At 33.6% G+C, this 25,950-nt stretch overlaps 1 protein-coding gene across 1 annotated transcript; it reads left to right on the forward strand.

The window, feature by feature from the left end:
• The first annotated feature begins 4,600 nt into the window (after nucleotides 1-4,600).
• Nucleotides 4,601-17,763, forward strand: LOC121457503 (alpha-amylase 1). The gene is made up of 11 exons (XM_041666290.1): nucleotides 4,601-4,826; nucleotides 9,728-9,940; nucleotides 10,272-10,418; nucleotides 11,239-11,436; nucleotides 11,923-12,153; nucleotides 12,849-12,982; nucleotides 13,690-13,812; nucleotides 13,907-14,006; nucleotides 15,976-16,094; nucleotides 16,204-16,329; nucleotides 17,542-17,763. The coding sequence occupies exons 2-11, from the start codon at nucleotides 9,773-9,775 to the stop codon at nucleotides 17,729-17,731; spliced, it is 1,536 nt and encodes a 511-aa protein (XP_041522224.1). The 5' UTR covers nucleotides 4,601-4,826; nucleotides 9,728-9,772; the 3' UTR covers nucleotides 17,732-17,763.
• Nucleotides 17,764-25,950: the final 8,187 nt, after the last annotated feature.

Genomic DNA, 25,950 nt, shown 5'->3' on the forward strand with positions numbered 1-25,950 from the left:
GGTGGCTACATCTGTTCCTTTGTACTTCCCAAAATTCTTAGTCTGGTGTCTCTGCCTATAATCCCTGCCTGGCTACTGGTCAATCAGCGTTTTATTATACCAATATGAGTGACAAATCTTTACAGTGTTCAAAAGCATTATGCCACAGCAAGTGACTGGCGAAAATATTTTTACATGAAATGCTTATAAAATACCACAGATGTCTTCAGAATATCTTCAAAGAACTGAAATAAATTATTTTGACTATACTATTTATGTAGTAATTTGAACAATAAACGTAAAAAACAGAGTCAGTTTTAGAACACCAAGTAACAGAATTTGTCTGAGGAGATAGTCACCCAAAAAAACAATAAATTACTTTGGGTGCCTAATGTAATCCTAGATAGAATTTCTGAGCTATTAGATGAATAAGTAGAAAGAAAATTGACAAGCACATTGGCTAATCTACACTATTTCCCCCCTATTTCTAAAGATGATTTCTTTTAGGATTAAATATGAGGATATTTTAAGAATGAACACAGATCCTGTTTGCGTGAACGACTCACTGTGTCTGACAAGTCTGAAGGCAAATGCAGCCGCTCAATGGAGAACAGCTTCCTTTTTAACTTAAAAACTAAGTCTTTGACATCCGATTCATCATAAGTCAAGTTATTAAGCCGGGGAATCTTCCGTATATAGATCAAACCATGATAATCCTTATACAATGGGTTTGTTTCTTTCTCTGAACCAATAAAAGCTTCCAGACCAACTGCAGTATCTGACAAATTTCTCCCATGAGTAATAGTTGCTTCGTTGGCCGGAGGCGGGAAGCACCTGGACTTCTAGGGAATCCTCCTTAGTAACTGCATGCGGAATTACCTGACGCCTAATTATGATTGCAAATAGCGTATGTAAATATTTTTCTTAATGATTTGACCCTCCAGTCTTTCAAAAACACGGGATTACAAAATGGAGCCACCATTCCTCAGTTTGGATTGTTTCACTGTTTGTTTTTTCCACCGATTTTTGTATAGAAATAATACAGCAGAAATACTGCCATTCGGCATTTAGCTGCTGTTGTGTATTTTAAAAATACTAATTCATTTTTAAATAAACACCCCCCAAAAAACCTCAAAAAAAAAAGAATGAACACAGGGTCTATATACTTAGAAGAAATGTTCGCTTGCCTTGATGTCACTTTACTTTCTCTGGCAAATAGTATCGATGTTTCTTTGAACTTCAAAAATCTGCATGATGGAATCTCCATAACAGAATAGAAACAGAATGCATAATATCTACTGTGGCAACAGGAAATTTATATTATACAAACAATGTTTAAGTAGACAAGACATTAAAAAGAAAAAAATTAATATTTCAGTAAGAATGTGTATTTAGGCTGAAAGTGGTGGAGCACACCTTTAATCCCAGTACTCAGTAGGCAGTAGCAGAAGGATCTCTTTGAGTTCGAGGCCAGTCTGGTCGACAGTGTAAGTTCTAGGACAGCTAGGGCTGTTACATGGAGAAAACCTGTCTCAAAAACCAAAAATGTGTATTTAAATGCAAATATATATTAGAACGGTTTTCCAACATAAGAAAATTGTTTCTGTTAAAAACACAAGCATTTCCAGGTAGGATTTTAATAACTGATAAAAGTTGTTGATGAAAATAAAATGCTATAATGAAAAGCTCCCATTCAAACTGTGTCAACAACAGCAAGGCAAACAGACAAATAACAACAAAAACCCAGTGAATATATCTATGTGAATTTCACACAAAGTAAATTAGAGCCCAAATTAATGGCCATCGTAAATCTTTTATATATAAAAATATTTTACTCTGGCTAGAAACCTACCAATTTCCAAATCTTTGCGCCAATTTTATGTTTCAAAAGAACAAGGTCAAGGGGGTAAGAGATTAGGGATATTACGAAATGCACCATCAAATTGGGAGATCCTTAAAGTATTAACACAAATAATTATTAAGGACCAAATAAACATGTCAGATAGTGAGTCTTCTAAAGAATTTGAACAGTACAGTACTCTTCGGTCAACAGGACTAAGATAACATAGGAAACATTTATTCTTGTATTCATCTCATTTTTATACCATGAACACTTCTTACTTGAAACTTTCCTGTTATAAGAAAGGTTCTAATCAGCACATGTGAATGTTTCTCTGTAACTTTCTGAATGAAAGAAAAGTATTTTAAGCTATATTATGCAATTTTTACCACCTTTTCCTGTAGAAATGTTCTACTCATTTTATACCAGATTTCTTCCTATTTTTCCTTTTATTTAGTAACTAGAACTCTTATGTTTTCATTGTTTTTTAATACATTCTTAAATTATTCTTCTAATCTAGTGCTTAATTTTTAGTGTTTGTTCTGGTACAAGTTTAGGTAAGTATAAGTAATTAGGGTGGTACCACAGATTTTTAGAATTATTTTTTCAACCATTTACGTCATATAATTGCTAATTTTAAAATTTACTATTTTAGTACATGCCACTTGTCTATATTTACTTCTCATCTTCTATAAATGTTAAATAAGAACAAATGTATGTGACTTCAAATAACAACCACACACAAAAAAATAAGACAGTATGGTGTATTCCATTGTGTTCTTGTTACTAAGGCTTTGTAATATTGTAATATAATTTCAGATACTGTATTGTGATGCCCAAAGTGTGCTCTTTCTTAGGAAGCTTTTGTGATTGTCTGAATTTCTATATGAATTATAGGATTTATTTTCTAGGTGTTGAATAATATCATTAAACTTGTAATGAGTATTGCATTGATTCTGTAGATCACTTTCTATAATTCATCGATTCTACAGTATTAATTAGGTCAGTCCATAAGTTTCTTAGTTAGGGATTCAATTAATATAGTGAAATGCCATAACCAAAAAACCTGGGGTGGAAAAGGTCTATATAGTTTACAATTCTATGTTTGACAGTACATCATAGGCAGAGTCAGGGCAGGGAATTGCTCTCCATGGCTTTCTTAGCCTGCTTCTTATAGAACCCAGACTACCAGCTCAGGAACGGCAATGGCACAACCCACAACGGGCTAGACTCTCCCACATAAATGACACACATAAGTAGTTTTGATATCAGAATGGCAATATCTCCATAGAATGAGTTTGCAGTGATTAACAATTAATAATACAAAAAATAATTAATAAAATATCCTATAAAAAGAATGGTGTATAATGATAGATTTATCAATGTTGAAAGTTTATAAGTTTTTGAAACGTGAGCTAAAGACATATCTCAAAGCTAGAATGCTTTGTTAGCAAACAAAAAGTCCCAGATTTATCGTCAAGACAGTAAAAGGAATTAGATAAAAATGATAATTATATTGATTTTCTATAACAGTGTGGAAATCACTGAATTAAATTATGCTAAAATTTTATTTTATTGTTAATATTTGCAACACTTGGATTTATTTTACTTTTTTATCATACAACCCATGAGAAATTAATGCTATTAGAAAATGTTGTGAATTAAATTTATTACTGGAACAAAATATCTTTATTAATCAGTAAGAAAGTATTATGTATTAGTAAAAAAAAAAAAAACGACCTGAAAGCTGTCAATGCCTTTAAATGTCAAACTTGATTTTCATGTTCATCTAACATCAAAAATGGAATTCTTAAAAGTCTCTTTGTCATGAAAGGAAAGAGAAGAAAAAGTTCATTTTTAACTTGTGCAGTTTTGGAGGTCTTTAAGTAAAACATTTTTTTCTACGCTTAATTGTCGGCATTACATATTCATGCTCAGGTATGTATGTAATCATATAAATGCAAAAGAATTAAATCCTCCCTAGTCATAATATATTTCTCTGTGTAAGATTGAAGAGTTATGTAACAGAAGCATGTAATCTCATTTTGAGTGAACATTTTAACTAAGAAAACTGACTACAATGTTCACTTTCATTATCTTCAATTTTTTCTATATTCCAAGCTATTTTCAACAACAAAAAAATTATCTGATTTTATCAAGGCAACCATTAAAGGACAAGGTAGGAAGTGGTATGTCACTCTGGACTGTTTGGATTAGAATTGTGACTGCAATATTTCCTGTTATATGAGTTTGAACCAATCTCACCACCACCTTGATCCATCACTTTCTTTTCTCATTCTAAGTGTGCTGATGATTACAATTCCCCTTTTCACGTGTGTGTGGAAACATGTCACTAAACATTAAGTGTTTTTTTTTAGAAGTTTTGTGTTTTTTAAAAAGTCATGTTTAACAGTAGTTTTATTATTTGAAAAATGAGCACATCGCAAATCCTATGAACTTAATATTTTCTTTAAGCATCACATTGTGGGTGATAAATTTAGACCTAACAATAGGCATTTGATCCAGTGAGATTGTTCCCATCATGGTCTCATGCATTTTATTGAATCAGTTTTTCTCACTAATTAGAGACAAGATAAGCTGATCTTTAAAATTATTTTATAGTCTCGTACCCTTGTAATTTACATAAATGACTCAGAAGAAAATTTGAAAGTAGGAGGATAGGTTGAATATTGAGAAAACAAACTGGTGAGTTATGTTGCAATACAAGAGTCGGCAAAGCAGCAGCTGAGGGAAGGCAGTGGCTTGTTAAGGACACCAGGGTGGTGCTGCCCAGTCCAACGTCAGTCACCTTGGAGATCAGATTACAACACTGACAGAAATCATATTTATAATTATATAAGGTTTTCAAGAGTGAATGTTGAAAGGATGAGATTATAGAAAATTATAAAACTCAAAATTTGGTCTTTTTTTTTTTTTTCAACTGAAGAGAAACTGAAACCAAAACTTTGAAATTCCACTTGTTTTATAAACTGGCAAACACTGAACGGTAGGTCTGAATGATTTTTATTTATACAAGTTACTGTGGTAATTTTAAAACTACATGCATTTTTTTTTACTCTCCACCTGTTTGTATTTAAGTAAACGTTGTTTGTGTTTCGTTATTTAATGGTTTCACTGTCTTTTTTATGTTTTAGGGTTTCATGATCTTTTATCGGTTTGTTGACAGACCGTGTTTGCTTGCCCCGCAGCACAGAATGTACTATTTGTGTTGGACACACTCCAGAGCCTTGGCTCAAAACTTATCTTTAATTCTAGAGTACTGGCCTTCATGTGCAACTTACGCTAAGCGAAAGCTTATATATATTTTTCTGTTGGGTGGCATTGGTGGATAAATGCTTACTGATTTGATACAGAATCCAATGTCCAATTCAGAGAAATTATGAATGATTTAAAGTAAAGCAGCCATAACCTGAATAATTTTTATGTAAATATCTCCCTAAGACTTTAGAAAGTTAAAAACTGGAAAAATAAAGCATGGACACTTTCAACACTTAGAGATAGTGTCAATGAGTTATATGATAAAATTACATATGAAGATTAAAGAAACTCTAATATTTTAATGACCATGAAAGTAAATTGTTCACTATAAAGGTATTTTACTCTGAGACTTCTAGTCTACTAACTACTAATGGCAAGAGTAGGTAAGCTGCCTATTGTTGGTCATCATTAATTCATTTTCATAATGTCTTAGTGTGCTATCAATTTTAGGAAGAATCAAATATGAATAATTTTGCAAGCAATTGATATTTACATATACAAACAGGAAAATATAGAGATATAAATACAAATTGGAGTTTGCTACATTTTAAATATTTAGACCAAGTTTCTTCTAATTATATGACTTTCCTATCCTTAAATACAGTTTAAGCCAAATGCCAAAATTTAAGTTTGATTCATTAAGAGGAATTCTGAATTTACTTGAGTCCTTCCTCTTTAATATTTATACTGAAATAATAAGACACCCATTTTATAAGGTTGATTATAAAAATGCTTTTGATAATATTATATTTAATTTTCAGTTAGATATTTTATTTTATTTTTTAAAACAATCTTTCTTTAGTTTATATATCCATCCCAGTTCCCTCTCCCCTCATTCCTCCCACCTTCTTTCCCCAGCCCCTGTCCACTCCTTAGAGAGGGTGAGGCCTCCTAAGGGGAGTCAACAAAGTCTGTCCCATAACTTGAGGAAGATCAAGGCGTGTTCCCTCCCCTGTCTAGGCTAAGCAAGGTATCCCTCCACAGGCAATGGGCTTCAAAAACTCAGTTCATGCTCTAAGAATAAATATTACTTTCACTGTCAATGACCTTAAACTGCCCAAGCCACACATCAGTTACATTTCTTAATGTTAGCTAATATTTTTATTTCTTTCTTACATATTTTAACTTGCTTTATGCATATTTAAGAAATATTACACTATTCAAATAATTACTAAACTGGGGTTGTCAGCATTTCCACCTCATAATTTTTTTATAAACCTGTAATTGCTGCTCATAGTGCATAGGTGATTTATATTTCACAATAGCCTATCAAATACCTTATGAGTGACTACAGGAAATGAGATGAAAGGCTCCACAAAAAGTTATGTTGAGGACCAAAAATCATTAAATTTACCAAGTATGCACTGTGTATGTCTATTGAATACCACAAAGTAGCTATAAATATTTATACATGCTTCTTGAAATTTTAAGTATCTATGCTTCTTGAAAAGAATTGTTTTCTTGTTTAGATGATATCAAATTCAAATGTTTGACTCAAAGCCACATACACACTAGGCAATGGACTATGTCTTTAGCTCTATTTGACATCATTATTATTTAAATTTTTTTACTTATATACAAGGTATTGTGAACAGATTCCTTTCCCTTTTATCTTCTCTAAGTTCTATACCCACAGTTTTAACATCTTTTGTAACTAGTCCAACTTCTTTTTTTTTTATTCCTCTGTGCAAGTCATGGGCATATGATCATATTTGCTATGTGTTTACACTTGCAAATTCATGTTTAATCCATAAGGCAAGGCATTACAGTGTTTAACTCTGCTCTCCAGATCTTCGATTCTTCTTTTTAAATATTCTTTATAACAAAAACAAACTATATTTTACATACCAATCCCAGTTCCCACTCTCAAGCCTCCTCCCATTCCTTCCACTTCCCTTCTACCCTACCTTCCATCAGAGAGGATAAGAAATATGATTTGGGGAATGTCCAGGGCCTTCCCTATTATATCTTTGCTGAGTAAGATATTCCTTCAGAGAGAATGGGTTCCCAAAAAGCTAGTACAAGCTGTAGGAATATATCCTGGTACTACTGCAACTGGCCCCACAGTCTGCCCAGTCATACAACTGTCACCCACATTCAGAGGGTCTAGTTTGGTCCTATGTTGGTTCCTTCCCTGTCTGGCTGAAGTTGGTAAGCTCCCATTAGCTCACATAAATTGTTGCAGTGAGTGTACTCATCATGTAAACTGGTTCAGTGGATGAACACCTCAAAGTCTTGAGTTCTTTGCTCATGTTCTCACTCCTCTCACTCTTCAACTGCACTTGGGAAGCTTGGATCAGTGCTCTGCTGTGGGTCTGGGCCTTTGTTTCCATCAGTTGCTGGATGAAGGTTCTAGTCTGACATTTAAGATATTCATCAATCTGACTATAGGGCAAGGCCAGTTCAGGCCCCCTCTCCACTATTGCTTAGAGTCTCAATTGGGGTCATCCTTGTGGATTCCTGAGAATTTCTCTAGTGTAAGTTTTCTTACTATCCCCATAATGGCTCCCTCAATCAAAATAGCTCTTTCATGGCTATCATTTCTGCCCTTCTTCCACCTCTACTATCCCATTCACTCAAGTTCTCCTACCCCCATCCTTCTCTTTTCCTCCTCTTCAGCCTTCCCTTCTCCCCCTACCGCTATGATTCATCAGTCAAAGACAACATTAAAACCAACAAATTCTTAGATATTTTTTTAAAAAAATGAACAATTATTTTATGTGCTTGGATGTTTTGCTTGCATGCTTATCTTTGTAACATGTGCATGAAGTACCCTCAGAGGCTAGAAAAGGAAGTTGTATGCTCTGGATCTGAAATTGCAGAGAGTTGGGAATTACATGTCGGTGCTGAGAATCAAACACAGGTCCTCTGGAAGAGCAGAGGACACTATTAATGCCTGCAACATCAGTACAGTCCCAAGCTCTTACTGTATTTCCAGACCCTCTTCCATGATGTTTTCTGGAGCCCATTGTAGATAATATAGAGTGGGGGCTGAGCTCAGTCCTTTGAAGAGTTATGAGTCGTTGCTTTGACTGTCTCCCATTGCTAAAAAGTTCTTTGTCTAGGGAGAGACATATCAATCTTTAGTGGTAAGCATAAATATGTAGAAAGGAATTCAACTGCATGTTTATTTAACAAAGCATGAGTAATAGCTACTATCATAGGACCCATGATCTCCCAGGCCGTAAATAATTGAGCAGGTATGCAATACTGTGATTTAGTTTTGAAGAAGAAAAGAAAGTTTTCTTTTAGTAGGATGTTCCTTTTTCTATTTTAATCCTCCTGAGCCATGAGCATGGTGATCTTTCCATCTTCTGATATCGTCTTCACTTTCCTTTTTTAAGGACTTCAAGTTTTTGTTGAACAAGTCTTTCACTTGCTTGGCTAGAGTTACCTCTGAGATATTTTGTATTGTTGGAGGCTGTTGTGAAAGTTTTTCTCTGATTTTTTTTTCTCAGTCTGTCATTTGTGAATAGGAGGGCTAGTCATTTTTAAATCTTGTTTCCAGTCACTTCACTGATTATGTTTATCAGATTTAGGAGTTCCTTGCTGGAATTTTTGGGGTCACTTTTATATACTCTGGTATAATCTGCAAATCTCCATCAGTTTTCTTACTGCACTAGTTAGAACTTAAAATACTGTATTGAATAGATATAAAGAGAGTGTACAACCTTTCATGTTCTTGATTTTCGTGGAGTTGCTGTGAATTTTTCTCCATTTAATTTGATTAAACAAGTAATTACTACTAATGGGTATTGTAAAGTTAAACAGAAATTTTGCTGAAATAAAAATACACTGACCTTCAGTTAAACATATCAAATTTTGTCATTGTCAATTATTATATAAGCCAAATTGACTTAGTTATTCTGGTTCTGTGTATGTTTTTGTGTATAACTCAAGCCTTAGAATTGACTCTAATATATAATTTCTGGTATTGCGTTCATTTGCGAAAAATGAGGAACTTAGTGTATGTCTATTACAGTCATTTACTGAGAACATAAGAAAATTAACTCATCATTTTCTAGAACTACGAATATTATGTCTGATGTAAATCTTTACTACAGTTTGGGTCAGAAAGGGTAATGTGTAAATATTAATATATTTATAAAACAAATCAAACAATTCAAGAATATAATCCCCAAACTTGTCACACATAAAACATTGACTAATTTTACCAGAAAACATAAAAGGAGACTAAAACAAAAACATTTTTCAGTTGAATGTGTACCATTTTCCTTAGGGGAGTGGATCATAGGAAGAACATGGATTATCATGAAAGTGTGGAATTGCCTGTGAAATATGAAAAAGTATAGTTTTGTTAAAGGTAGTCTTCATGCAGTTTTTTGGGGTAAGAAGCAAAAAGGAGCATCAGAGGAATAATTAAACCTGTATCAGTCTTGTTATTCTTCTCAGGTCTGATACGTTCTCCTTTATTCTCCTTAATAAGTGATAGTACCTTCAAATACCTAGACGTTTAGCATTTGTCTTTTTCTTGTTATTAGGCTCGTGTGGACCATATTATTAGTAATACTTTACAGTTTATAAATAACTAGTACTCGAATATTGATTTATGTTAGCTTTTATTTCATTATACTCTTTTCCCTTTATTTTCTATTTTTTAATTTTCAGGAATAAAGTGGTTGTTAGAAAAAACACTAACAACATCATAGCAAAATGAAATTCTTCCTACTGTTTTCCTTCATTGGATTCTGCTGGGCTCAATATGAGCCACACACTGAAAAAGGACGAACCTCTATTGTCCACCTGTTCGAGTGGCGCTGGGTTGATATTGCCAAGGAATGTGAGAGATACTTAGCTCCTAATGGATTTGGAGGGGTGCAGGTAATATTTGTTCATAATTTAAATGAGGAGTTCGCGGTGCTTATATAAAATTGTTTTCCATTATATATTTGATTATTTTTAAGCAATGTTTGACTTCACACATAACTTTCTTGACGAAGAAAAAAGTTTAGGGAATGATAACTTTGTATCTTGTTTTAGGACACCAGGAGGCCCTCTCCATTGTGCTGTCAATGTACTTAGTGGTTCTAACACAGCAGGTCCACAAGTACACACCTAAGCATTGCAGGATCGTTCACAGTTTGTTTTGAAGGATTTATTTATGTAAGTAAACCATAATTATTCTGAATATCTTAATTGTTTTATTTTGTAGGTCTCTCCACCCAATGAACATCTTGTAGTTAACAATCCTTCAAGGCCTTGGTGGGAAAGATACCAACCAATTAGCTACAAAATATGTTCAAGGTCTGGAAATGAAGATGAATTCAGAGACATGGTGACTAGGTGTAACAATGTTGGGGTAAGTGAAGTCATATTTCCTTTGAAGTTATTATCTGAAAAACCATTTACTGTCTTATGTTTTCTATTATTGAAAATGAACTTTCAGACTTTAATTTTTTCTTTACATTTTAGCTACAACTCAAAATTTACTTCTGCTTTATGGTCAGTTTTGAAAAATTCTTTCATATGAACTATTTAAAGAGAAATTTAGGGGATGGAAACTTGGTATCTTGTCTTATGACAACAGGTGGCTCTGTACATTGTAATGTCAACATTTTAATGGTTTTAACAAAAACTTTTATTATTTATTTGTATAACCACACTTATTTTCTATAAAACCATTTTCTAGTTAAGTATTAGAAATTTCAAATACAATAACTTACTTTCAATTTATGGTAAATAGCTATTTCTCATTTTAATAATGACCAGTATCTACCATTCTTTTTCTTCAGAGAGTAAAACTAACTTACATTAACTCCTTTCAAGACAATAATGTCCACTTTATCTTAACCTAATTATATGTTTATTAAAATATAATGCTTTTCATTTGATTTTAGTGATAACAGTTTTTGATTTTCCGCTTATCAGCTTTATAAATCCTCAAGCTTATATTAGGACTGTTCATGATTGTCATTTCACATTGTTTTTCTTTCACACTTGACTTTTTTCTTGTCAAAAATTAAACTATAAAATAGCATATCTATCTATCTGTCTCTCTGTCTTTCTACTTATGTATCTATCCAACCATTCACACAACTATATATTGTGTATTCTGTTCAGTCTAATTATATACATTTTATCTTTCTACTTTAATTCAAATAACATACTTTTCTGTTCAGGTCCGTATTTATGTGGATGCTGTCATTAACCACATGTGTGGAGAAGGGGCTCAAGCAGGAAACAGCAGTACATGTGGAAGTTATTTCAACCCACAAACCAGGGAGTTCTCTGGAGTTCCATACTCTGGTTGGGATTTTAATGATGGCAAATGTAGAAGTGGAAGTGGAGGCATTGAAAACTACAATGATGCTGCTCAGGTGAGGAAAATGATCAGCATAAACAATTTTGTTCTCAGTATGCACATAGAACCTTTTAAATACTATTTGAAATGTAGTTTAGGTTCCTTAAGCAACATATTACTAGGCATTAGAAATGCAAATAAATCTTCAAAAACTTTCTTAACATTCTTTTAGTTATTTGATGTCTCAAAGTTTGATTCTTGTCCCACATTAAGAGAAAGATATAAAGAATGGAAAAGATAGAGGAAAACCAACGCTTTCCTCAATCAGCTCTAATATTACCTATGTCATTTCCTCATAGTTAAATCTTCAGACTGGAAAATCTTCTTAGGGTGTATTCACAGTAGAATGTGAATGTTCACACTGCCCCATGAATAGGCTTTATGAAGCTTCCTAACAGACCAATTGGTGAATATGTGACTAGTCAAATGGAGTGTGAGGTGACAGATGACATTTAAATCAATCACCATTTTGTTTGGCTTGTTTATTTGTTTCTTTCAATAGGTCAGAGATTGTCGTCTGGTTGGCCTTCTGGATCTTGCACTTGAGAAAGATTATGTTCGTGGCAAGGTGGCTGACTACATGAACCGTCTCATCGACATCGGTGTAGCAGGGTTCAGACTTGATGCTGCTAAGCACATGTGGCCTGGAGACATAAAGGCGATTTTGGATAAACTGCATAACCTAAATACACAATGGTTCTCTGAAGGAAGCAGACCTTTCATTTTTCAAGAGGTAAAGTAAAACGCGTATGTATATATAAATGACATCAGTTTTGCTAGCCAGAAGATGGATGGAAGATTTTATTAAACATAATTTCTATAGGTTAATATCTGAATACCTTATTGAATGTGCAATTTCTTTAACTCCTTTTATTTAGATATAATAGACTTAATTCTTTTCCAGAATGAGGCTTTAAAGGAGTTAGAGAATTTGTGTAGGCTGCAATATTACTGGATCAATTAGTGTATACTCAGGGATGATTATGCCAGGCAGAAAATCTTAGTCATTGACTCCAACCTGTCTTTCTGAATTTGACTCTTGTCTGAGGTACTATTCAATGTATAAAATTTGGGCAAACAGATGAATAGTTCTGTGCACATTTTTCATGTGAAGAGGTTAGCACAGTTTTGTATTTGATTTCTTTGGAAAACTCAATGAATTTTAATCGCTGAACTTATCCTTCAGTAAGTACTTTGAAGGTATGAATTTCTGAATTTTAAATTGTATATTATATTTAAATATTCTTTATTGGACAAAAATGACATTGTCAGCAAATTTCTTTCAATAGTGATGTATATACTTTATAAAGAAATAGGAAGAACCAATTTGAGCATCAAGAGCCTAAAGGATTTAAAAGATACTATTTAGACATTGAAAATTTTAATACTACTTTATTCAAATGACAGTTTCCCCTATATCTCTACTAGGTAATTGATCTGGGTGGCGAGGCACTTACAAGCAGTGAGTACTTTGGAAATGGCCGTGTGACAGAATTCAAGTATGGAACAAAACTGGGCACAGTTATCCGCAAGTGGAGTGGAGAGAAGATGGCCTATTTAAAGTAAATACATCATGTTTGTTATTTTGCCTGTCACTTATGTGTTGTTATCCCAGTACATGATCTTATTCTAATTTATTAAATATTTATCAAGAATTAGCTATCAAGAAGGTTCACTGCTGTCTACATCACAATTAATCATCTGAAATTAATTATTTTCATTCTAATTGTCAATAACAAGAGGCATTTCGAAACTCAAAATATCACCTAGAGTTTTTTTTTTTCTGTCTGAGATATGAGCCAACTAGAGTTTGGTAATTATAATCTCCTAAAGTCAAGATATTACGTTAAAAACCCTGCAAATCATAAATAAAACTATAATGTGAACATACTGTTACACTTATATATTGCAATAAATTAATCTGAAATGTCAAACTATAAAATACAGTGTAATATTCAGTCTTTATTTTTTCTCATTTTTTCATAATGTGATATGGATATATACCCTTCATGAGTTTATCTACATTAACTCTTACACGAACAATGTTAATGAAATACAAATAAACTTACCATACATAGAATCATGGGATATGCTAGGCAATTACATATGTGTATATACAGATACCTGGAAGAAATTATTTCCCTGTGGAATAATCTTTTAGTTGTAGAATCAGTAGTTTAATGGAAATAGATTACAAAAAGAGGTACAGATTTAAGGTTACCTAAAGGAATTGTAAAAGAATAATATATGCATATTTTTTTAAAAATAGGAACTGGGGTGAAGGTTGGGGTTTCATGCCTTCTGATAGAGCCCTGGTCTTTGTGGACAACCATGATAATCAGCGAGGTCATGGAGCTGGAGGAGCATCCATCCTGACCTTCTGGGATGCTAGGTAGGCAAAACCATTTTTCACTGCTTTGTTACTTGTCCTTTATTGATGATAAATTTTCTGTTCTTCAATTATAATATTATTTTGTAATTTTCAGACTCTATAAAATGGCAGTTGGATTTATGTTGGCTCATCCTTATGGATTCACACGAGTAATGTCAAGTTACCACTGGCCAAGATATTTTGAGAATGGAAAAGTAGGTTTGAATATATTTTTCAATGAAAAGGAAGAGGTTATAATTTCACACAAAATTATTTGCATAAAATACATGCCACCAAATATTAATATACTTTAATTTTAGTAATGTAAGTATATTGTAAAAGTACCAACTACTTTATCATTATGAGTAAACCTTAAGAATTAGAGATCAAGGTACAAAAGGCAAAACATAAGTGTTTAATTGTACTTACTTCATCAATGATATATAGAGATTGTGCATAGGAACACCTGCAAAGAAGGTAACAAGTTCATTTGATGTTGGACTAGAGTTCTGCCTTATCCCTGGAAGCACCTGCCAGGGCTGGAGGAGTCCCGGAAAGAACTACCAGAAAGAACAGCAAGAGACTTTTGGAGAACAGCTCTTTTATTAGGAGAGGGCAGAGAACAGTTATACCCCAGAAAGAATGGCTGGTTGGACCCATGTGGGGGCAAGAACAGCCAGTGTGTTTCATGTGCATACATGGTAGCAGCAAGGGCCAGGGCAAGAAAACTTATAAGGTCATGCAGAAAAGAAAGAACTTCCAGCTTGAGATGTGTTCCTATCCAGATATACAGCAATGAGTCCTCATAGCCTTGGAGAAATGTGAGCTTATCAGTTGCTACATCCACCAGGGTATGGTTGCACCCTGAGATGTCTATCTGTTGGGGTTTGTTGGTGTTGGTGCAGAGCAGACAGGGGATGTGGGATATGGGTGAAGCATATGGAGCGGGGAGCAATTAAACTCCTGCTGCTCTCAGGATGAGAAAATCTGGAGATTTTGGCATGCCTTCTACCCCATCTTAGTTTCAGGCCAGACTTGAGCAAGGTAAATATTTGGTAAATACTTTTAGAATATTATGATGGAAAGAAAAGAAATCAGTTGGTTTAACTGAGATTAACACACACACACACATATATATATATATATATATATAATTCATATATGTGAAATATATTAAATGAATCAAATAAATTTGAAGACTGATTCAAGAATACTAAGCATTATAAAAATATCATGCAATACTTTAACTGAACCATTGTAAAAGCAACCAAATGCCTGGGGAGATGACATAGAGGGTAAAGCTCTTGGGGAAAGTACAGAAATTCAGTTCCCTGGCATGTTGCAATGTTGAGCAGTTTTGTGTCTCATCTGTAACGCAACTACCCAACAGATAGGGACCACAGAATCATAAGTCATCAAATTGAATTTTTATTGGTTTAGAAGAAATTCAGTTCCCTGGCATGTTGCAATGTTGAGCAGTTTTGTGTCTCATTTGTAACGCAACTACCCAACAGATAGGGACCACAGAATCATAGGTCATCAAATTGAATTTTTATTGGTTTAGAAGAATGGCCTTTCCTCTGTTGACAACGGAGAGACTGTTTGTTCAATTATTTCAGGAAGATGTGTAAATGTGTTGACAATCATGAAATGCATATTAAAATTTTGGAAAATACATTACAGAGTATTAGAATATATTTATTCTTTAATAAGAATAATATAATAATACCTTTATTAAAAAGATGTTACAAAACCCAAACTAATATTAATTTGATAAAGAAGTTCTACAGATATTGATATTTTTATAGTAAGCAAACTATTTCTATTATAGAGGATGAGATTCAGGGATAGAAAACATATATCTTGAATAAGTTTTCTAAAGCCATTGGTACTGGATTTCTTAAATCTTTCTAATACAAATGCTCTTACCACTTTAGTGGTACTAAAGAAGTAAGAGAGATATTAAGAAGTTATTGCTTGAAAAGGCTCTGAGCAAATAAAAGTGTGTGTAAATAAAATTGTCATATTTCCCTGAAATATGACTCTAGAGAAATACTCATGAGGTTCCAAAGTTAGACACTAAGTAGATACCATAGAAAATCAAGTATCAGAACTTTTTTAGTTTAGTGCAATAAAAATGGAACATGAATGTTAAAATCCCACAATATTTTTCCTGTAATTAAGGATATTAACGATTGGGTTGGACCACCAAATGACAATGGATCAACCAAAGAAGTAACAATAAATGCAGACACCACTTGTGGCAATGGCTGGGTCTGTGAACATCGATGGCGCCAGATCAGGTTGGGAGTGTCCCCTACAGATCTTGTCTAATAAGAAATTGTTTAACTTTTTGTTTTAAATTGTTCAATACAGAGTGTATGAGCATTTCACATGATATTGTGCTTTTAGGAACATGGTTGTCTTCAGAAACGTAGTCAATGGTCAGCCTTTGTCAAACTGGTGGGATAATGGCAGCAACCAAGTAGCTTTTGGAAGAGGAAACAAAGGATTCATTGTCTTTAACAATGATGACTGGTAAGTGGAAATCACTTAAAGTAGGATTGTTTACTTTTATACTTTTACAGCCTTCCTTTTGCATCCTCCTCATTTGCAGTTGAAAATATTTTTGTTAAAGGATTAAAGAAAGCACATTTACCTGAAAACTGTAGGAAAAAAAGATGCTTGCTAATTAATTTGTTTCTTCATTTTTATAGATTTTGTTTTGAGTAGAATTTTGTTTTGCTGTTGTTTTTTGGTGTATTCTTACACTGTTATATTCATATATTCTCATTCATATTCTCTTGTGATATCTGTAGAAAGCATATAAACATTCAGTAAGTCTTAAAATCAGTGAATGTATGAACATTATTAGGTTGAAAATACTTCCCCCATCTCCTAGCTCTGTATCACAACTATTTGTTTTCTGTTCTTTTGTTATATAATCTTAAATTCTCTGCCTCTGTGTGATGAATAGTTTCAATGCATTTTTATACTTGCTCTGGCTGATGGTTTTTCTCAGAAAGCAATTGAGTTTTGTTCTACACTTCTAGTTAATTGCCCTTTTGTTTTTGATGCGTGCATGTATTTTTCTTCTCCTTGAACATTTTCCTATTTGTATACAACTATACTTACAGAATCTTTGTGCAAGTAGTTGACAGTATCAGTGGCAAGTTCCATTTTTTGCTCAGTTGGGTTATTGTATTAGTTTCTTTTCTGATGCTGTGATAAAACATCACGAGCAAGTCAACTTACAGAAGAAAGATTTTATTTGGGCTTGCAAATCCAGGGGGCTAGAAGGGCAAAGCAAGGTATGAGGGCAGGAGCAGGAAGCTGATGACTCACACTTTGTACCACAGTACAATACAGAAAGTGCTAACTAGAGAAGGTAGGAGTCTTTTCCTCTCAAGGCCTGCCTTCAGTGACACAGTTCCTCCACATCCACATAACCTAACCTCCCCAAACTATGCCACCACATCGGAACCAAATTTTTAAATTAACAAGTGCTCTTTTTACCTATTTATATATCATAATCTATATCTAGTTCTATATCATCTATCTATCTATCTATCTATCTATCTATCTATCTATCTATCTATCCTATCCATGTATCTCAATCTATCTAACTTTATGGCTAGCATATTATAACTTATATTTACACACTACAAATCTAGGAAATTACTCAATTTGGAGATAGACTGCTCTCTTGAATTTTTCTATTTGAATTTTACTATTTTTTTTCCTTTTCAGGTCATTGTCAACAACTTTACAAACTGGTCTCCCTGCTGGTACATACTGTGACGTCATTTCTGGAGATAAAATTGATGGCAATTGCACTGGAATTAAAGTCTATGTTTCTGGTGATGGCAGTGCTCAATTTTCTATTAGTAACTCTGCTGAAGACCCATTTATTGCAATCCATATTGAATCAAAACTATAAAATTTAAAATAAATTCATACTCAGAGAATCAATCATTTGTATTTCTTTTCTTTTGCATAACTTAACTTTTATACTTCATTCACACTTATAAAATCTGTAACACCAGTGAACTTGAATTGGTAAAAAAAATTCATATTCAAATCAATATAATTTTGAGAAAATTACATACAGGGATTTTAATATGTTTTAGAAGATTCTCTTTAAATTATTTATCAATGTCAATCTCAGATCTAAGAAGAATCTTGAGAAAAATATTGTTTTATCTCAAGTACCATTTTTCATATACTCTAATTTTCCTTCTTTATTAAATATATTTTCCTAATTTCATATATATATATATATGTAATTACTTTTATCCTATTCACTTCCTTGTCTTCTATTTTCCCCTCCCATTTTTCACCAGATTCCCTCCTTCTTCCAAACAAACATTCTCTTCCCAATTTTTTTACATCTGTTTTGACCAGCTGCTCTTAGGTAGGGTTGCCTGCAAGAACATGGGTAGAAAGTTATTACTTGAGCATTTTTACTTGAACAAAACTAACTGGCCAGTGTATAAAACACTGAGGAATATAATCTACCCCATGTTAGCAACTGTTAATTGCTTATAGCTCCCAGGAAGGGATGGGGCCAATCCATAGTGGAATCATTGTGTGACAAGTATCAAGCAGAACTTGTGTACTTAGTCAATACTCAGTGAGTTTATGAAAGCAATAGTCCATTCATGTACCAATGTTATCATCTCACATCACTCCCTTCTATCCTGTTCTTTTCTTTTCTTTCCATCACCTCTTCTATGATATTTCCTGATCTTTGAATGGGGTTTTATAGATGTCCCCTTCTAGGATGAGTGTTCAACAGTCTCTTATTTGCCCAAACTGGACATCTTTAATATATATATATATATATATATATATATATATATATATATATGTATTCCTACTGTATTTATTGTTATTTACTATATGGATCTGGATTAGAATTGTGAGCACAATCATTCCACAGTCTAATCATTCTCTCCTTTGAAATTTCCTCTGCCAAGCTCATTATTCCACCATGTTAAAATTCAGTCTCAGTCTACATGTCAGAAAAATACAGCAGATTCCTTGTCAGACTCTCACGTGAAGAACTTCAAGGCCAGGAGCTTCCAGAGTCCATGTTGTTCTGTGACCCTCTTGAATCTGACCTCCACTTTTAGTAATTCTCTTTCTTTTCTAGTCTACCCTATAAAGCCAAAAATAAGAAAAAAAAAAAACACCAAAACTCTATACTTTCAGCATTTAATGACTGTCTAGTTCCCAATTCCAAACTCCTCCTTATTTGACCATAATGTATTCCAAAGCCTACAGATTGTGTGGATTTTCAGAGTTATTTCTTGGTATTAATTGCTAATAAGTCTTGTCATGGCAATCAGAAATGACTTGGAAAGAACTATCTTAATGTTGGAAGGAATACACACCATAAGGCAATGAAAGCAGCTAAAAATGCTTCATTCTTGGCTCTGTTATGAAACCATTTTCTTAAGGATATACTATGAAGAAAAATAATGTAGTCCCAATATCCAATTAATAGATGTATCACAATGACCATATAAGCCTTGCAGAATATATTCCATAGTATTAGCAAAAAAGCTAGTAAAAATTTCCATGATAATTTTGTCTGCCATTATATAACTTTCAGGTTTATTGATTTATTAATTACTAAAATATTTACCTGGTATGAGGTCCAGTAAATTGTTTTAGGTGTAATAATCTTTATTGTCCAGCAGGTGTTGTGGTTACAGAGTCACGACAAGTGGTGAAAACTGGTGCTAGGAACAGTCCTGAGCGGCTTAGGTTTCCGCATCTTGGTGCTGGTTAAATACTTAGAAATATGCTTCGCTTGACAAATTAAGAGCAATTAAGTCAATTCCATACACAAAGCAAGAATCCCAGAACTCAGGAGCTAGGAGTACAAACCGGAAGCCGTGCAAGTCATCACCAGGCAGGGAATGCATCTGGGAATGCTGCAGAGAGTGGTGTGTGTGTGTGTGTGTGTGTGTGTGTGTGTGTGTGTGCAAGCTTGAGAAATTCCTAAGTCGCTTCACGCAGTTACCTGTGTGCTGTGGATGGACCCTTTTAGGCCTTTAATCCAGTCCACCTGGTAGGTGTGGATCTCGGCCCCATATGGGCTTCAGATGAAGAAGGACGTTTAAAAGAAATCCCACACTAGCTCAGAATTGAATATCATAGACGGTTATTTATTTAGGGGTAGACTCACAGATCACAATGTTCTGCTCAAAAGGGGAACAGCAACCGAATGCACAGTTGGAAGAGCCGCCAGAGGCGCGCTTTACATATTCATATAAAATATAAGAGGCCACACCCAAGTGGGTGGGAAACTTAAAGGCTACTGGCTGTAGGACCTGCTACAGCTGTCAGAGTTATCTAGAGGAATACAATCAACAGAATGAATACTAAAAGGAGGTTTATTTGATTAGCTCACATGATGTAGTTTTGGTAGTATATCAGTGCCTGTTGTCACACTGGGAAGGCCGAAAACTTAGAGGCTCATAGTGCTGATCAAAGTGCCAATCTGGCTGTACAGAGGAATTTTGGAGGGCCACTGGTCTTCAGTGCTTGTTGAAAGGCTGAGGAATCTTGGTTTGTTTTTTTGAGATGGTGTCTCACTATTTAGCCATGGCAGGACTTAAGCTAATAGAGATGTGTCTGCATTTGGCTCCCAAGTGCTTAAAGGTATGACCATGCTCCAAGAATCTACGTTTTGATTCGGAACATAATGGCAGTAACAACATAAGCAGCAGTGGCAGTTGCAAAAAGTTAAATGAATTCATCAGAAATACAAAATATCAGGCTAAAACAGAAACAACAACAACAACAACAAAAAAAAAAAAACCAAACTGCAACAACAAAAAAAAAAAACCACATCCAAACAAAACTAAACAAAAAAGCAAACAGATAACATAAAAAAATACAACCAAACAAAAAATCCTAAGCAGGCAAAAAGCAAAACGTTTTTCTTGGACTTATTCCTAAGTAACTGACACTGCTCACATTTAGAGTGGATCTTTCTATTTCAATTAATGTAATTAAGGGAGACCCTATTCCAGACTCAAGCTGACAACAATTTGAAGTATCAAGACTTTTTTTCTGTTGTATTCACCTTCCCCTTTCTACCTAATCCCTTCTTGTGAGCTCATAAATTATATTTTTCAGTAACAAAAACCTCACTAGATACAATGTAAGGGAACAAAGATCTATTTTTTCTTTCAGTATAAGAACTTATAATACTTTTTCGATATTTTAGGGCTCCTTCTTCCTTTTCCTATTGGATAAGTGGCTTCAGTCACATGCTATGTTATCATTAAGTATTTCTTTCTTTATATATATATTTTTTTAGGTTTGTTGACAGAATATGTTAAGTTGCCCAGGAGCACAGAATGTACTATTTACACTGGAAACATTACTGACTCTTGGCTCAAAATATGTCAATATTGTCAGAGATCTTGTTCATGGACTTGAAAAAGTTTTTCTTTGTTGTTTGTCTCTAACCTTCACTGAGACTTATGCGAAACCCAAGTTCTTATCATTTTTGGGGTATGCATCACTGGAAAGTGAACAATTTTTTAGAATACAATGATAATTTAGAAAAATTCTGTGTTATTTCTAGTAAGTGCAGCCATTAACTTGATTAACTTATACATAATATTTCTATATAAAGTGTTAAAATGTTGAGAAGTGAAAAACTGAGAATATGAAAGAACTCACACTTAGATATAAATATAAATGATGAAATTGTGTACAAATATTTAATGAAGTAATTTTCAAAATTTTATTAAAACATGAGGATTTTTATTTTAATGATAATTAAATATGTGGCCCCTAGGGCAATAAATAAAATAAGAATAGATAATTTGTCTCTCATTGATAATTTTAGTTAATCCATTTGCATTCATAAGATCTTAGTATACAACAAAAGAAAGGCTACCTCCAATTAAAGGGATTAAACACAAATTTTGTAAATAATTTGTGTGTGTGTATATGTGTACAGACAGACAAACACACTCACACACACACACACATATATATATATATATGAGAAAACAGGAAGCTACAGAGTACAAATAGTTTTTAAGGTTGCTATTTTTTTGATAAATTTGCACAGAGCTTAAAATTATATAGCTTTTTGTGTCTTAACCATGAGTTAAAATGATTAAATCATGAAACTTAATATGCTCAGAGAAGTGCCATTCCTTTATAATATTGCTTTTGTATGCATTAAATAAAATATAGAAACCTTTTATATAGTATTGATTATAAAAATACTTTTGGGAATACTATTTTTAATTTTGAGTTTGAGTTTTCTTCTTAACATTAGACACAATTTTTAAATTTTACCCTTTTATATACTTTTAATTATATACATTTAGTGCCTGCAATTTGGCAAATAATTACTCAATATATAAACACAAAATAAAGATAATTAGCATTATCATTAAAGTTACAAATGTGCAATTATTGGTAATATTTTATATCAATAGTTAATCAATTACTACCTGAAGAACGATTAAGACACCGATTAATTAAAATTATGAAATGAGCTAAGAAATATGACATAATCTTCATAAATAAATATGGACTCTGTGTATGTCTACTTTCATATGACAGGGTAGTCATAAATACTGTATATGTATTTATATATATACACATACCCAATGATAATTATTTTTCTCTTAAGATCTTATCAAATGTCCAGTGTGTTTGTGTGTGTGTATGTGTGTGTGTGTATTACTAATAATCGAATTCAAAGCAAATAAGTGATAAGCAGACATTTTAACATGACCTACATCCCAGGTGTTGTTTTACATTTTTAAAATTTTGACCAGTAGTGTATATAATTTATATTGTGGATCTTATTCCCCTCCCCATTTAATTTTTCTTCTCATACTTGTTGACTCCCATCTTCTTCCTGAGTAGTCAGTCTTTCGCTTTCTTGTCTTTTTACCTTCTTGTGTGCAAGTCTTTAAAGAGAGTCTCAGCCGCTGTGTATTCATGCTACAATCAAAACAATTTTTAAAAAGATAAAATGAAAGCAATGAAGAAATGAAAAATATATTTTGTTGATGAACTTTGTTGCTCTAGAATCCTTACTAATTCAAGATGATAGGAGCTGGACTGGGGAGACAATAGAGACGGGGAAATGTGTAAGGAGAGTAAAAAGAACAGAGGGTTCAGAGGAGATTGTGTACACATTATGTAGTATTAATTTATTAGGATAGCAGATTATAATAGAAAAATTCTTTGTCATTTACCATGCATAGGTCAATGAAAATTGCCTGCCTTATCAAGCTTTCAATCTAAAATCTTGACAGTTTATAATGTACCAAATGTAAGTTTATTAGTAAGTTCTATAATCAGCAGTGATCTAATCCAATTTTGATCTATGTGTGATACAATAAAGAACTGCTAGGCGTGATATATCTATAAGTATAATAGTGGCACATTCCAAAATCATTATAGCCACTTTCTGATTGGACCTTAAGTTTGCTCCATGACACGTATCATGTTTTTTTTTTTTTTTTACTCTAAACCTTCTTGGAGCCCTATAACTTTTTAGGTCACATACTGGATTTTCTTACCAATATTTTGTTAAATGGACATGTAGTTATTTTATTTTTAAATATTTGTGTTAATAACAATTGACTAGAGAAACTCTCAGTTTTAGTTAGAGAAGCCTCATTTAACAGTAGGTAACAATCAAATCAAAGACTCATAAGTCTTATTATCTTTTTAAAATTGTTTTTATTGATCTATGTATTTTTCTCTACTCTCCCTTCCTCCCTTCTACCCTCTGCCATGATCCTGATGATCCCAATTTACTCTGGAGATCTCTACTTTTTCTACTTCCATGTATATTAGATCCATGTATGTCTTTTTTAGGGTTGTATTTGTTTTCTAGGTTCTCTGGGGTTGTAAATTGTTGGCTGTTTTTTTCTTTGCTTTATGTCTAAAAGCAATTTGTAAGTGAATACACGTTATACTTGTCTTTCTGGGTCTAGGTTAGCTCACTCAATCTGATTTTTCCTAGATCGTTCCAATTGCCTGAAAATTTCAAGATGATATTACTTTTTCTTCAGGGTAGTACTTCATTGTATAAATGTATCACAATTTCTTTATCCATTCTTCAGTCAAGGGGCATTTAGGTTGTTTCCAGATTATAGATATTACAAATACTGCTCCTATGGACATAGTTGAGCACGTGTCTTTTTGGTATGATTGAGCAGATTCAAGCCAATGGCCATCCAAATCACAGCAAAATTCTTCGCAGACCTCCGAAAAACAATATTCAACTTCATATTGAAAAGTAAAAAGCCCAGATAGTCAAAACAATCCTGTGCAATAAAGGAACTTCTGGAGGCATCACAAATCCTAACTTCAAATTCCACCACAGAGCTAAATTACTGAAAACAGCCGGGTATTGGCATAACAACAGACAAGGAGAGCCAATGGAATCAAATCAAAGACCAGGACATCAGTCCACACACCTATGAACATCTGATTTTTGGCAAAGAAGCAAAAAATATAAATAGAAAAAGGAAAGCATATTCAACAAATGGTGCTGGCATAACTGGATATCAACATGTAGAAGAATGAAAATAGATCTAAATCTATCACCATGCACAAAACTCAAGTCCAAATAGATCAAAGACCTCAACATATAATCAACTATATTGAACCTCATAGAAAAGAAAGTGGGAAGTACACTTGAATGCATTGGCACAGGAGAGCAACTCCTAAATATAACAGCAGTAACACAGACATTGAGAAGAATTAATAAATGGGACCTCCTGAAACTGAGAAGCTTCCTTAAAGAAAAGGACACAGTCAATAAGACAAAATGGCAGCCTACAGAATGGGGAAAGATCTTCAACAACTCTACATCAGTCAGAGGGCTGATCTCGAAAATATACAAAGAACTCAAGAAATTGGTCATCAAAAGAACAAACAACTCTGAGACTCCATCTTATATCTGTCAGAATGGCCAAGATTAAAAACGCTGATGACAACTTATGCTGGAGAGGTTGTGGGTAAAGGAAACACTCCTGTATTGCTGGTGGGAATACAAACTGGAACAGCCCCTTTGGAAACCAGTGGTGATTTCTCAGAAAATTAGAAAACAAGTTACCTTAAGACCCAGCAATACTACTTTTGGGTATATACCACAAGGACATTCAGTCATACCACAAAGCAAAACATACTTTAAATAAATGGAACTTCAGTGGCTTGCCCTTCATTTTTTACTCTGGGTTTTGGAATAAATGGCAGACTGGAGAATCATCAGCTTCTCACCATGCATGGGAATGTCTGAGCAGTCCCAATTGAACACTGTTTTTCTGGAGAGCCTCTCTTCTTCAATCTACAGTGGTTGGCAAATAAATTTATGATTTAATGTTTTACAATAGCAGTGAACACACTAGCAGGAGCAGTGACAATGTAGAAATAGGGAAAATAATATCTTGAGCAGGATACAAAGATCAGTAGGCAAGTATTCAACTCTGAATTGTTCTACCTTCCTAAAAGGCACCATCAACTTGGAACCAAGTGTTCCAACATGTGACCTTTAGGTCATTTTACCATTCATATTTAGAACATAATACTATACTGCCCATCTTAATTTTAACCCTAATCTGCCTTTCTTTCTATTCTCTGTACATTATTTGCTTTTGATGAATAAAAAATTACATATCATAAATGTACGAGTGGAACAGATTGTACTTCAACTGAAATAGCTGAACATGACACACAACTGCAGATAAATGGTCAGCCAACACAAATCTTCCATATGAAGAGGGACAACTGGATCTCTTTATGTTGTCTTTAATGTGGACAAGTTAGGCCCATGTTATAATAGTCTCACGGATTCCCCAGAAAATTCCTGATTGAATTTCTTCTTATTTTTCTTTATATTTTTAAATATTTATTGTTTTTTTCATTCCACATATCAATCCAAGTACCCACTCCCTCCCCTCCTCTCATTCCCTCCACATACCCTCTCACCTCACCCCCATCAAATCCTCAGAGAGGGTAAAGCACATTGCTTTGGGGATGGTCCAAGGCCCTCCCTAATACATATAGGCGAAGCAAGGTATTATCCAAAGAGAATAGGTTCCCAAAAGCAAGTATGCAGTAGGGATAAATCCTGGTGCCATTTCCTGTGGCTCC

The sequence above is a fragment of the Microtus oregoni genome, unplaced genomic scaffold, assembly GCF_018167655.1.
Source record: "Microtus oregoni isolate MIOR12 unplaced genomic scaffold, Mior012 000000F_ref0000247, whole genome shotgun sequence".
NCBI classification, from domain to species: domain Eukaryota; kingdom Metazoa; phylum Chordata; class Mammalia; order Rodentia; family Cricetidae; genus Microtus; species Microtus oregoni.